Below are 14,393 nucleotides of genomic sequence, written 5' to 3'. Positions count from 1 at the left end.
CTTGTGGCTAATTCAAAGATTTCTACATTTTATATGCCACCATGACTGTCAGGATGAGGTAAAATGTGCAATTTTAATATTTTACACATGTCAATCAATAGAGGCTGCGAATCAATCGCGTCAACCGTCTCATCAAATGTGAACATTTAAGCTCCTCACACGAGCTTAAATTGCTGCTCCTCACTCCTCGTCTTTTTTGACCCACTTTTAACAAGACGTGTGCACGCTCTAAATAGCTCTTTATGGCAAAGTGCTCTTCTGGAAAAAGAGTTTTGGAAGCCTGGGACTTGTCATGTATCATAAAACAATGTAATATATGTTGTACAGAGTGACTCAAAAAATAGCATAACCTATAAAAATGTTATAAAATCCTCAAAAAAGGTCCAGCAACTTTCAAGACGTTTGCTGACCTTTAACTTTAGTCTGTGTACTATCATTTCCTAAAGTTTCCATTATATTGGTGTCTGCATAAAAGCCATGTTCTTTCCAAATTGGGCTCCACAGTGTTGGAGGCAAACTTGCATATGACACACAAAATTTTCAATTACTCAAACTTTAGAAAATTTTGCACAGTCCAATAATCCCTGAACTTCTGAACCCTGTCAAAAATTCTGCTAAATGATGGCGCATGACAACACAGAAACTTTCTAAGAAAATGTGCTCGCACATTATTGGAGAAAGAGGACTCCATGCAAAATGTATTTTCCTTGGTTGACTTCAAACCAAGGAATTTTGGGAATGGCTATTGTTCCAATATGTTATGCACAAAGTCAATTTACAGACAAAAAAAATTTAATTGACAGATTTATTTAAACATTTGTGAGTTCCGTTTCTTTTGGGGGACTTAGTCTGACCATTTTGATTTTAGTTTGTGATTTACATAGTAATAACTACTAATGGAAATAATAAAAAAGAAATAATCTTAACCTTCACACTTGTGTTTGAAGAGACACTTGAAACTATTTCAAGCTGGTGTATGTCATATTTCAGTAGATGCTTAGAGGGAGCTCACTTTCTATCATTGACTATGTTAACACTGCAGACTGTGTCCCAAATCGGATTGTTTTCAAAATCAGATTTTTTTCAGCTGACTGTAATGTAGCAGTCTATAAGTAAATGTGATCTTTATCAGACTCCAGTGTAAACAGGCACAAGCCCCAATGTGGCCTTGACGTCAATTGCATGTGCAGTTCGATAAAGTGAAAACAAAGGAAATTGACCGGATTCCGTAAATGAACAATGAAGTCGCTGCTACTACTACTACAAAATAAAATAAAAGTCGCCACAGTAGATAATGGTCACCACACCTGAAAAATGTGTGTTGTTTTACGTGAAAATGAATTATAGTTATGTAATGTATTAACTGTCAGTGTGTGAATGTGTGTGTGAATGGGCGATTGTGGAAATACTGTCAAAGCGCGTTGGGCTCCTTAAAAGCGATAGAAAAGCGCTATACAAGTACAACCCATTTACCATTTAATGGATATATATACTATAATATATCTGGGAGGGTTCTAATATTTTTATGGCTGTTAAGTAGAAGAGCCACGGATATCAGCGTGGATCAACATTAGCTTTATTTTTCAACTCACATGTAAGCAAAAACGCCACAGCATCGATTACGGTCCTTCAACAATTGATATTTCTTCGGAACTAAAATATATTGTCATATATTACACATTGGCCATTATTTGCATGCTATTGACTCGTGATGCACCGACATTTTGGCCATTGAAAATAAACTTGGGTCGCCAAAACCGAATGTTATGGTGAAGTATTCACTTCTGCTGGCGGGCCGGGTCTTTCCCCGCACACCAAATTATGTACCTCGCCCAAAGTTGAGGAAAACGTCCCATCCGGGTCGCATTCAGGTCGCATTGTCATTTAGACTGAAGTCACACTTGAAAAGATCAAATTCCAATTGGATTTGGACTACCTCTTGATGTGGCCTTAATTTGATGTGAAAAGATCAGATTTAAAGCACTTGGAGCGTTTAGACTGGCAAAAAAAAATCTCATCTGTGTTGCTTAAGGGAAAAAAAAATTGATTTGGTGCGCAGTGTAAAATGTAAAAACCAACGCCACAGAGCAAGGGCGGTGTTTTGAGTGATTTATGGTCTTGCTCACCTGTTTAAACTCTGCGTGGCGGCTATTGCATCCTTTTTTTTTTTTTAATAATCTTCAAGATCTTTTCTGCATGCCCGCGTCCAGACACGGAAAATTAAAGCCAATCAAAGCCAAAATTTATTTCGGTCCATGTGGAAGAGTTTTACAAAATGTAACTTCTAATTGTGACAAATAGACAATTACCATATTTTTCGGACTATAAGTCGCAGTTTTTTTTCATAGTTTGGGCAGGGGTGGGCTTCACGGTGGCAGAGGGGTTAGTGCGTCTGCCTCACAATACGAAGGTCCTGCAGTCCTGGGTTCAAATCCAGGCTCGGGATCTTTCTGTGTGGAGTTTGCATGTTCTCCCCGTGAATGCGTGGGTTCCCTCCGGGTACTCCGGCTTCCTCCCACTTCCAAAGACATGCACCCGGGGATAGGTTGATTGGCAACACTAAATTGGCCCTAGTGTGTGAATGTGAGTGTGAATGTTGTTTGTCTATCTGTGTTGGCCCTGCGATGAGGTGGCGACTTGTCCAGGGTGTACCCCGCCTTCCGCCCGATTGTAGCTGAGATAGGCGCCAGCGCCCCCCGCGACCCCGAAAGGGAATAAGCGGTAGAAAATGGATGGATGGATGGCCAGGGGTGCAACTTATACTCAGGAACGACTTATGTGTGAAATTATTAACACATTATCAGAAAAATACCAAATAATATTATTTAGCTCATTCAGGAAAGAGACTAGACGTATAAGATTTCATGGGATTTAGCGATTAGGAGTGACAGATTGTTTGGTAAATGTATAGCATGTTCTAAATGATAAATGATAAATGGGTTGTACTTGTATAGCGCTTTTCTACCTTCAAGGTACTCAAAGCGCTTTGACACTACTTCCACATTTACCCATTCACACACACATTCACACACTGATGGAGGGAGCTGCCATGCAAGGCGCCAACCAGCACCCATCAGGAGCAAGGGTGAAGTGTCTTGCTCAGGACACAACGGACGTGACGAGGTTGGTACTAGGTGGGATTTGAACCAGGGGCCCTCGGGTTGCGCACAGCCACTCTTCCACTGCGCCACGCCGTCTCTTACCATAATATGTTACGTTAACATACCAGGCACCTTCTCAGTTGGTTATTTGTGAGTCATATAACGTACACTTATTCAGCCTGTTGTTCACTATTCTTTATTTATTTTAAATTGCCCTTCAAATGTCTATTCTTGGTGTTGGGTTTTATCAAATAAATTTCCCCAAAAAATGCGACTTATACTCCAGTGCGACTTATATATGTTTTTTCCCATCTTGATTATGCATTTTCGGCAGGTGTGACTTATACTCCGGAGTGACTTATACTCAGAAAAATACGGTATTTATTAAATCTGTTCTCTTGAAGTACTAATGGTAACATACTGTAAGCTAGCTGGTGGCCTTCTTGTTATATTCTTTAGTTGTGAAAAATGCAAACAGTCCTTTCAATAAGCATAAAAGTGTAAAAGTAGCAATGTTAACAGACACGGCACATTGTGTTAGATTGGCGTTGCTGAATGTATAGTTTCCAGTTTACTGAGTTTTACATGATGGTGTACGACTTCAAAGGCACATTTCCACCCAAATGTTTAAATCACGCAAAAATCTAAAGCAGATAATCAGATACCCAGAAACGCGCACATCATTCAACAGTTCACATTTCACTCGATTCCTTCCATTTGCATTGATCTTTGTTTAATTTCATCTGTCTTTTTGATAATAACATCATGTGTCATGCTGACAAGCTCAGACAATTCCAAAAGCATTCACATTCTCTAATTACACCGATGATGAATGTTCCTTCACAAGCTATCGATATTGTTCCTTTAAAATGTTTTTGAATAAACCAAGCATGCTTACTTTTTATCTTATCGGTTTGGCTCTGGCCAAATTTACTCATGTCCAGGCTGCCACACTCCTGCACCCGCGACGTCTTCAGATCAAAGGAACCTAAGTCGGGAGATAATAAGCACATATTAAGACAGAATTAAATGTAAAAATACTTGACAAACATGATAAAGTACATAAATAAAACACATCAGCGTTTAGAACAGGATTGCAATCTATTTTTGGCTCTTGGTTTGTATAATTGGCCATCACGCATGTGGATGTACTTTTTATGGACACTGTGGGAAAAATGAGGAAAAAACAAATGTGTTTAGAATACAGTACAGGCCAAAAGTTTGGACACACATTCTCATTCAATGTGTTTTCTTTATTTTCATGACTACTGTGGATTATGTAGATTGTCACCAAAGGCATCAAAACTATAAAAGAACACATGTGGAGTTATGCACTTAACAAAAAAAGGTGAAATAACTGAAAACAAAAACATGCACCTGGTGATAGGTTGATTGGCAACACTAAATTGGACCTAGTGTGTGAATGTGAGTACGAATGTCTATGTGTGTCATACTCGAAAACCTTGAGACCTCCGAATTTGGGAGATAGGGGGTGGAGGGTAATGGTTTGAGGTGGGCGGGGTTGGGTTTGGTGGTAGCGGTGGTGTATATTGTAGCGTCCCAGAAGAGTTAGTGCTGCAAGAGCTTCTGGGTATTTGTTCTGTTGTCTTTATGTTCTGTTACGGTGCAGATGTTCTCCTGAAATGTGTTTGTCAATCTTGTTTGGTATGGGTTCACAGTGTGGCGCATATTTGTAACAGTGTTAAAGTTGTTTATACGGCCACCCTCAGTGCGACCTGCATGGCTGGAGATTTTCAGGAGGGGCACCGAAATTCGTGAGTCTCCTGGAAAAATTGGGAGGGTCGGCAAGTATGATCTGTGTTGGCCCCGCGATGAGGTGGCGACTTGTCCAGGGTGTACACCGCCTACCGCCCGATTGCAGCTGAGATAGGACCCCAAAAGGGAGAAGCGGTAGAAAATGGATGGATGCATGTTTTATATCAGGGGTCGGGAATCTTTTTGGCTGAGAGAGCCAACAAGCCAAATATTTTCAAATGTATTTCTGTAAGAGCCATATATAATTTTTTGTAATAACATTGTTATTCTGAAGCTAACTGTGGAGGGGGCGTGGCCTGCGGGCCTACAGCGAACCGAGGTGTTGCCAGGATCAGCCTCGAAATCAGCGACAGGTGCGTAGATGGCCCATCTGGGCCTTGTTATCTAATCACCTGCCGCTCGGTTATAAGCAGCAGCCAGGAGGACAGACGGGGTTGGAGCTGGAGCCAAAGCACAAGCGAGGACGAAAGACAAAAAGACAATTGCTGGAAAGCAACTGAGAGGCTTATTGAAAAATAAAACAATATTGTAACCCTGAAACACGCTCTCATGTTGGTGCTTGGTGGTCTGAAGAACCCCCAGGAGGGCAAGCCCCACACTAACCAATAGTAAATAAATAACTTCCTACCATTAACGCAACTTCTTAAACAGGTGCAGTAGAAAACGGATGAATGGATTAAAAATGCATGAGATTTTTTTATATTTTGAACATTATTTTTAACACTGTGATTACAAGTGGAATTTATCATTACTTATTGTGTTAAGCAAAGTCAGCTCAGATTTATCCGAGAGCCAGATGCAGTCATCAAAAGAGCCACATCTGGCTCTAGAGCCATAGGTTCCCTACCCCTGTTTTATATTCTAGTTTCTTCAAAATAGCCACCCTTTCCTCGGATTACTGCTTTGCAGACTCTTGGCATTCTCTCGATGAGCTTCAAGAGGTAGTCACCGGCAATGGTTTTCACTTCACAGGTGTGCCTTATCAGGGTTGATTGGTGGAATTTCTTGCTTTATCAATGGTGTTGGGACCATCAGTTGTGTTGTGAATGAGGAGATGTGTCCAAACTTTTGGCCTGTACTTGTCATGTAAATTCTTTTGGTCGCTTCTTTTTGTCATTGTCACAAAAAGGACAGAGATGCCTGTGAATTGATTAACGTGGACCCCGACTTAAACAAGTTGAAAAACTTATTCGGGTGTTACCGTTTAGTGGTCAATTGTACGGAATATGTACTGAACTGTGCAATCTACTAATAAAAGTATCAATCAATCAATCAATGAGTGCTTTGGGAGAGGCAAACAGCAGGACCCATTGCTCGTTGAGAAGAGCCATACATGTTAAAGTCTTCAAAGGTGTCCGATAAGACCAGAAAAAGTCCGATTTTTTAGCTGTTGAAAAGGAGTATATAGAAGTGTGTGAATACTCGCTAGCTATAGCTTGTTTTTATATTCTCAGGCAGACCAGGTGCTCCTGAGGTGTGTCATTACAACTGTACAGAGTTGTAATGATAAGCTAACTTCACAGACACTCCAATTATGATGTGTTTGAGGGAAGGCAAACAGGTTGCACAGAATCTATTCGTAGTGGACCAAATGTATTTGTAATGGATCAATTGTATGGAAAATGCTCTATACCGGGTATTCATAAAGCACAGATTTGACTGAGATGCTGTTTTAAAAGTATCATAAATTCAATGTTTTTGGACTAACTCAGGCCAGGGCTTAAACTTGTAGCCATCTGTGCAACGTGTAAGCTACTCATTACTGTTTATTTCAATTTGTTTGTTTTGTTAGTCATTTTCTATGTTTGTCAGCTCACACGACACACAACACAAGGGCGCTAAGTTTAATTATGTCTTCCATTATGAGTTTTAGCTCTGCAGAGGAACAAATCAACTTCATAAGCCAATCAAGAGCCTTAAAAGACATAAAAAGTTGAAGTTATTACATTTTACTGAGACCCACAAACATTGTTGCACATAATAGTAAAATAGAAAATATGGGCTTACTCATTGGTGTGTGAAGGGCAACGTGCTCCTGGTATGGGTTGAAATATTTGTACTGCTTCCCACAGAACTCGCAAACAAAGCTCCCCGTTTCTTCAGAAGACAAAAGACAACTGTAATAAATAAAAGACTATGCGCCAGACAGTTAATATTCAAGATGCTTTTATTACTTGTGTGGTTATCTATTTAAGCAGGGCTGCCCGAACGCTCGTTGTATTTTTTTTTATGAGCATGCGGCACGATTAAAAAAAAAAAAAAACTGCAAAAAACTTGTAAAAAAGAGCAGAAAGGCACAATGTAAACAGAAAAAGCTGACAAGTTGATGCTAATAACTGGTTCAAGTACAGGTCACATATTCAAAACTAAACCATGATGGTAAACAGCGGTAAGAAAAACTGGGGTACTTATATTTTTGAGGTAGCGTAAAAGGGCTATGCCTTTTGTTTCTTACATATTTCTATCCATTAGATTTTATTATTCTAATGCAACACTGCCTTGACGGACAGCATTACTTTAATTGTTACTATGTGGTTCAACCATCAACTATTTTGATAGTCGAATAGTCATTGACTCTCCCAACGATTAGTCAACTAATCGGAATATGTAATGTACACATATTGAGAGGCTGTAATTCAGCCCTTGGCTTTTAAATTCCATCCGCTTGAAACATTTTTAGGAATGTGCAACAATTACGCGAGTAAAGATGACTTACTCAATTCAGAAATATTTAATAACACTATAAGGGACGGCGTGGCGCAGTGGGAGAGTGGCCGTGCGCAACCCGAGGGTCACTGGTTCAAATCCCGCCTAGAACCAACCTCGTCACGTCCGTTGTGTCCTGAGCAAGACACTTCACCCTTGCTCCTGATGGGTGCTGGTTGGCGCCTTGCATGGCAGCTCCCTCCATCAGTGTGTGAATGTGTGTGTGAATGGGTAAATGTGGAAGTAGTGTCAAAGCGCTTTGAGTACCTTGAAGGTAGAAAAGCGCTATACAAGTACAACCCATTTATCATTTATAACTGCAGGTCATTAAGCTGCTACAAAAATAATAAACATGTGATCTCAGGGCATTCAATCGTTTGCACCTGAACTGTTTGGCTTGTCTTGGAAGTTGTTTCGCCGCTTCAAATGTCCCAATGAATAAAGGTGGATTTTGTGAATGAAAAATGTTTCCCTGAAATGTCTTGGCTTTGAAGTCAACTAAGGAAAATGCATTTTGCATGGAGGCCTTGCCAACCAATCATTAATTGTAGTGCAAGCCGATTTTTGTAGAAGGTTTCTTCGCCGTTATGCTCCATCAAAAAGTAGAATTGTTCACTCAGTTCTGAAGTTGAGAGAGTATGGGACTGTAAAAATCCGTAACTCTAAATTCCTAAAGAGGAATGTGCACGAATAATTGACAATTGTGCACGATGTATGCAAATTTGCCTTCCTATGCCACGCAGCCCATTTGGAGCAAATTTTGGAAAGAAAATTACTTCTGTGAAAAGTGACCAAGATAACTAAAACTTTGGGAAATTTTCACACACATTATGTTTGGGGTAACTGGACATTTGTAAGATTTACCAAAATCCGTATAGTTTCTTTTGTGTGGGTCACACCTATCTACAAAAACAACACAACATCGAACAAGCTTCTGAAATAAGAAAAAAAACATTTTTTGGATTATGTGTTTTGAAAGATGTATACAGAAGGTATATATACAAAGTTTAGCTGACAGACTTTAGCTAATGCTTGGTGCATTTGCAAACAGCTATAATTATGTACAAAGCCAACTTTAACCTGCCATCCAAGAATGTACAACAATTCTTCTCAACAAAAGAGGAGAAATACAACCCTAGAAAAATCTAACTTAAAACATGTGTATGCACGTACAACACTTAAGACCTTTAGGATATCAGTGTATACAATTATATTTATGAAATGGATTAGGCGAAGAAGTAAACCAATATACTAACTTGATGCAGTTTAAGAGGTTGTTCAAACGCAAAGTGCTTACAAAGAAAAAAAAGAAAAAATTATGATATTTATTGGAAATAAAATTAATAATTTCATTAAGGGAATTATAACTGACTTACCTATTTATGAAGAGAACTTTTATACATATAAATCATTGATGTAATTGTGCTACAAATTGAAAACATGAAGTGAACAGATGTGTAAGTAACTGTTATGAAGCAGAAAAGGGGTAAGAATTAAATAAGCTTTGCTTCTTCCTACTCCTTTTCGGGCATGTTGTAAAGAGAAATGGAAAATAGGTGCTGTTTCATGGTGAAACTGCATTCATGTTCTAAAAAAAAAAAAACTTCAACCAACCAAAATAATATTTCAAGCTATTTTTCACACGACTTCAACTCTCTGTCAATAGCTAGCTGATTACTAAATATATTACAGAGGAGTCGGAGGCTGCATTCTCCAGATATCCGACAAGCCTCAACTTAAATGCTCCCGCGTAACAGATGTACGGCTAAGAAACGCAAGGTTCGCTTCGCAATATGTGTCCTTGACGTGTTTAGTTTTCACTTGCTGTGTTTTTGCAATGGCCGCAGCCACTTTTCTCTTCCTGTTGCTTAGCAGTCACCCGACACACCTACGCGAACATGTTCGTTTCCGTCCGGAAAAACACGAGCGATGAAGTCACTGATAATAAATTTTAATAATGATTCTTGTCGACAAATCGATGCACATTACAGGCTATGAAAACTGAAGACTAAAGAACATAAAATGGTCTTACTTGGTCCAATTTTATGGTAGGGTTCAATTGGCTCCTCTTCTTTAAGGCCGTCGATAGGTAGCACAACCTGCTCATATGGATCTAAGGAGGCGGGGCAAAGAGCTACATGTAAGAAGTTGATGCAAAATGCTAGCATGTAGCTCATAAAATCAATTTTGTCCGGATATCCTGCCCCTGCTATTTGCCATGCAAAGCGTGCAGAATGAAGCCTGAGTTTTACCATCCACTGCATGCAGGTCACGGTGTTCCTGGAAGCAGCTGTAGTATTTATACTTCTTGCCGCAGATGTCACAGGAGTAACGGAAGCCACCTTACAGATGAACAGATAGGAGAGAAATGAGCATTTGTTGATTCAAGGCCACCCAGACAATAACATCCTCGCCCTGGCAGGCAGTATTTAGTGGACGACTGAACCCACACTGTAATTGGAAGAAGGGTAATAATAATAATAATAGAGAATACAAATACGAGACTGGCGCATGAGTTTTAAAAACAAAACCTTGCTGCAATAATAGGATTTTGTTTTGTTTATGTTATTCACTTGTTAGGAATATCACGTCAGGTGTGCAGGCTAAAAGGACATTAAATTAAGGATGCTAATTTGGCTGCATTAGGGAAGACAGTTCAGCCAGGTGGCTGTTAACAACAGAACACTCAATGCGCCTCTTGGCCCGGTAAAATCCTCTCCGCGGGCCATCTGTTGCATTAACAGCGTGCCAAAAAGAGCTGGTGGAAGGAAAAAAATCAATTTCAATCTTATTTCCACTACTCGGGTCTGATGCCGAGGAGCCACCATGGCGCGAATTTACGTGACAAATGGTTGACAGCAATGCAGGAACTTCTTGATTTTCTGTAACCCGCATTACTTGGGTATTCTTACACTGAATATCAAATTCAATCATTTTAAAGCATACATTTCCACCAACAATTCAACAGTGACATGGAATAAAACACGGATAGCGTATCTGCAAAGTAGAGTTTTTACATCTCTTTGTGATGGACGATTTGTTACGCACCTAGATACATGGGTTACAGTAAGATAAAAAAAAAACGATATATTTTAAAAACAGAATAATTCGATAAGATGATGAAGTGAATGAACGATTCTGTGGTTAACATAGGTTAATGGACAATCTTTTTTTGCGCCACTAAAAACAAAAGCATTCCTTCCTGTGCAAACACACTCTTTTTACTATTTATCAAGAGGAGAAATAGTTAGGACCTTGGCACCTTGGCGCTCAGACTAGATCAACAGTCAACTCATCAGTTGAGTGCCCTGGGAATAACAATAACGTGGATGAATGAGAACACTCAAAGGCACATTCATCTTCAAATATATATATATATATATATATATATATAAAAAGCAAATTCTTTTAAAGTCAAACGCTTAGAGTATTTTCAAATTTGTAAAAAAAAAAATACAATGTATCCTCAAAGATGCTGTAAGGCAAAGATAAAATAAAATGACAACAAAATCACATGTCAATTAAATTTATTTTTAGGCATGGAGCAAAAAAAGACTCGCTGAATGAACATATTTTTGTTTGATGGGATGACAAAAAAAATGTATAAATAAAAAAAGTCTTAACCTTGAATTCAATCAAAATTAAAATCCACGGTACTGCTCTGAATATTTACAAATGAAGTCCACTTGTCTAAGGTTTTCAGACGTAATTTCACCCTACTGACACAATGGATAAGAACATGCTAATTCCAGAGGTCCAAAATCAAAGAATTATATTATAGGCATATCCTGGACAGCTATTTGGGGACCTAAAGGGGTGGAGGAAGCAATGGAGTGGTTAGCTGGAGTTGAATGATATGCCAAGCCTGTGGGTATTGACGGATGGCAAAGCTCGGCAACATTCCACGGTGTTGCAGTTCAGCAACCGCAAATACAGGGTAATTTTTTTTGTGGGAAGCACTGGCACTTGCATTGTTTTAAAGATGAACTGTCTGCTAGATTCGTGCAATACCCAGTCCGTTTCTACACTCCATTAATCGAAAAGATTCACTGCTGATTCTTATGGAACGAGCTGGCTGCTACTGACGCATTAGGATCGCTCACTTTACAAACCGGTCGCATCTGTTTATCTTTCACAACAGAGGGAAATAATACATTTTAGATGCATCCAAATATAGTTGATTTAAAGATGCTGTCTGCTACTTCTTCACAGTAACTTTTTTCAGAGCAAAAAATATAACAAGTGCAGTACCAGGTTGACCAGAATACATTTGTTTGACAATTGTCTATATTTTTCACAAACACAAATGTAACAAAAAATGTTACCGGCCCAAATAAAATGATTGGTGTTTACGGCGCCCACTCACCCGGTCTCGTCAACACATACGCGCAGGGGGCGCTTGCACACATACAAAAGCAACCCAGGAGAAGCAACAACAACAAATTGCAGTCATGTTGTTATTATGACAGAATACTCATTCAATGACAGCTAATGCTAGCTATCCAAATTGCTCCTAAACGCGCATTCATGTGTCCAGTACGTCATTACGTAGGAGAAACCGTTAAGAGGGCGATATATACTGTGTAAAATACATTGGAAAGTTGGCGCCCTCTCGGCATCTGTAGAAATTTTGCAAACAGTCCTCTTAAGTGCCACATTTTTCTGAGTATAAGTCGCTCCGGAATATAAGTCGCACCTGCTGAAAATGCATGATAAAGAAAGGAAAAAACATATATAAGTCGCACTGGAGTATAAGTCGCAGTTTTTGGGGAAATTTATTTGATAAAATCCAACACCGAGAATAGACATTTGAAAGGCAATTTAAAATAAACAAAGAATAGTGAACATGCTGAATAAGTGTACGTTATATGACGTATAAATAACCAACTGAGAAGGTGCCTGGTATGTTAACGTAACATATTATGGTAAGAGTCATTCAAATAACTATAACATATAGAACATGCTATAAGTTTACCAAACAATCTGTTACTTCTAATTGCTAAATTCAATGAAATCTTATACGTCTAGTCTCTTACGTGAATGAGCTAAATAACATTATTTGATATTTTACGGTAATGTGTTAATAATTTCACACATAAGTCGCTCCTGAGAATAAGTCGTGCCCCGGGCCAAACTATGAAAAACACTGCGACTAATAGTCTGAAAAATACGGTATGTTAAATAAAGTTATACAGATGGTTTTAAAAAGTGGAACTGGCACAGACACACAGAGCAAAACATGGTGGGAGGAGGGGAGAAGCCATGCTAACCCTAAGCCAGCTTGTTTGTGAAGTAATGAAACAATATAAGAGTATGCTACACGTTTGCTTTTAATTCAATTTGTAGTTATTGTTTAGCTTTCTTCATTTTGAAGTCGCAGTGAACGATAAAGAAGCATAGAAACTGAGTAGCCAAAGCCTGGGATTCTTGGGTTTGGCAAAGTGCTTCAGTTTTCAGTTTCCGCGGAATAATACACAGGCAAATGGACTCATTTGTCATCCGCACGATTATCTAGACCAGGGGTCGGCAACCTTTACCACTCAAAGAGCCATTGTAACCCATCTCACAGAGTAAAGAAGACAATGGGAGCTGCAACCATTCTCGCGAAAATCTGCTGGTTGTCATCCAGATCACATTAATAAGGTCGTGCTATGAAGCCATTGCCTTGGGCGACTTCTACAACATGTACAAACTGCTTGCCAGTCCAGCAACATGTTGTGTGTGGCTTCCGCTGATACATGTACACGACTGCAATGCATACTGGGTGATACAGGTTACACTGAAGGTTGTGATATAAACAACTTTAACACTCTTACTAATATGCACCACACAGTGAACCCACACCAAACAAGAATGACAAACACATTTTGGGAAAACAACCTCACAGTAACACAACATAAACGCAACACGACAAATACCCGGAATCCTTTGCATCCATGACTCTTCCCGACTATATTATACACTCTGCTCACCTCAACCCCGTGCGTTGGTTGAGGTGGGCGGGGTTGGGGTCGCGGAGGTCTGAAAGAGTCATGGATGGAAAGGATTATGGGTATTTGTTGTGTTTCGTTTATGTTGAGTTACTGTGAGGATGTTCTCCCGAAATGTGTTTGTCATTCTTGTTTGGTGTGGGTTCACAGTGTGGTGCATATTAGTAAGAGTGTTAAAGTTGTTTATATCACAACCTTCAGTCTAACCTGTATTACCCAGTATGCCTTGCAATCTCGTACATGTGACGATAGAAGCAGCGAAATGCATGCGTCCGGTCAGCACCCAGATAGCATTGCGTGAAAGGCAGGCAGGATGACATGTTGTAGAGGATGTTAAAAGTAAAGCCATCACGGCACGCCGTCAATGTTGTAGTCCGAGTTAAAATCGGAGAACGTTGACTCGGGTGAATCCCCCTCTAACAGTCTGGGGGGTCGGTGATTATGCAGCTGAGCCGCATCAGAGTTGCCAAAGAGCCGCATGTGGCTCCGGAGCCGCGGGTTGCCGACCCCTGATCTAGACGGAAAACATTTGGCAAACCTTTTTGCCGAAAACCAAATTATAGAAAAAGTGGTGTAAGAAAACTAAGGTACCACTGTGTCTGTAAGAAACTAAATAACTGAAAACTTTATGGGGAAATTTAGCCAAATTTCACTAGTTTTTTAAAAATTGTTTTTGATGTAAAATCCTATCAAATCGTATTGCAATATTTGTGTATGTGTATGCAGGGTCATCAACTATACTAGCAAAGCATTAAAATGTTACATTTGGCAGTAATGTCATTGATTCCTACATGGGAAATCTCAATCATGTTCCGAAGGT

The 14,393-nt window shown here is 39.5% G+C and overlaps 1 protein-coding gene across 5 annotated transcripts in view; it reads right to left on the bottom strand.

Annotated features, from left to right (window-relative positions):
* Positions 1-14,393, bottom strand: part of znf618 (zinc finger protein 618) — a 75,291-nt gene that overhangs the window by 20,783 nt on the left and 40,115 nt on the right. For all 5 annotated transcript variants that reach the window (XM_061876402.1, XM_061876400.1, XM_061876404.1 and 2 more), the window contains 4 exons: positions 9,836-9,925; positions 9,616-9,696; positions 6,885-6,974; positions 4,000-4,089 (listed from right to left, as the gene is read on the bottom strand). In XM_061876402.1, the coding sequence (XP_061732386.1) occupies positions 4,000-4,089; positions 6,885-6,974; positions 9,616-9,696; positions 9,836-9,925 (351 nt within the window). The remainder of the gene's footprint in view (positions 1-3,999; positions 4,090-6,884; positions 6,975-9,615; positions 9,697-9,835; positions 9,926-14,393) is intronic.

This window comes from Nerophis ophidion, linkage group LG17 (genome assembly GCF_033978795.1).
Source record: "Nerophis ophidion isolate RoL-2023_Sa linkage group LG17, RoL_Noph_v1.0, whole genome shotgun sequence".
Classification (NCBI taxonomy): domain Eukaryota; kingdom Metazoa; phylum Chordata; class Actinopteri; order Syngnathiformes; family Syngnathidae; genus Nerophis; species Nerophis ophidion.
This window is presented reverse-complemented; position numbering and strand designations above follow the sequence as displayed.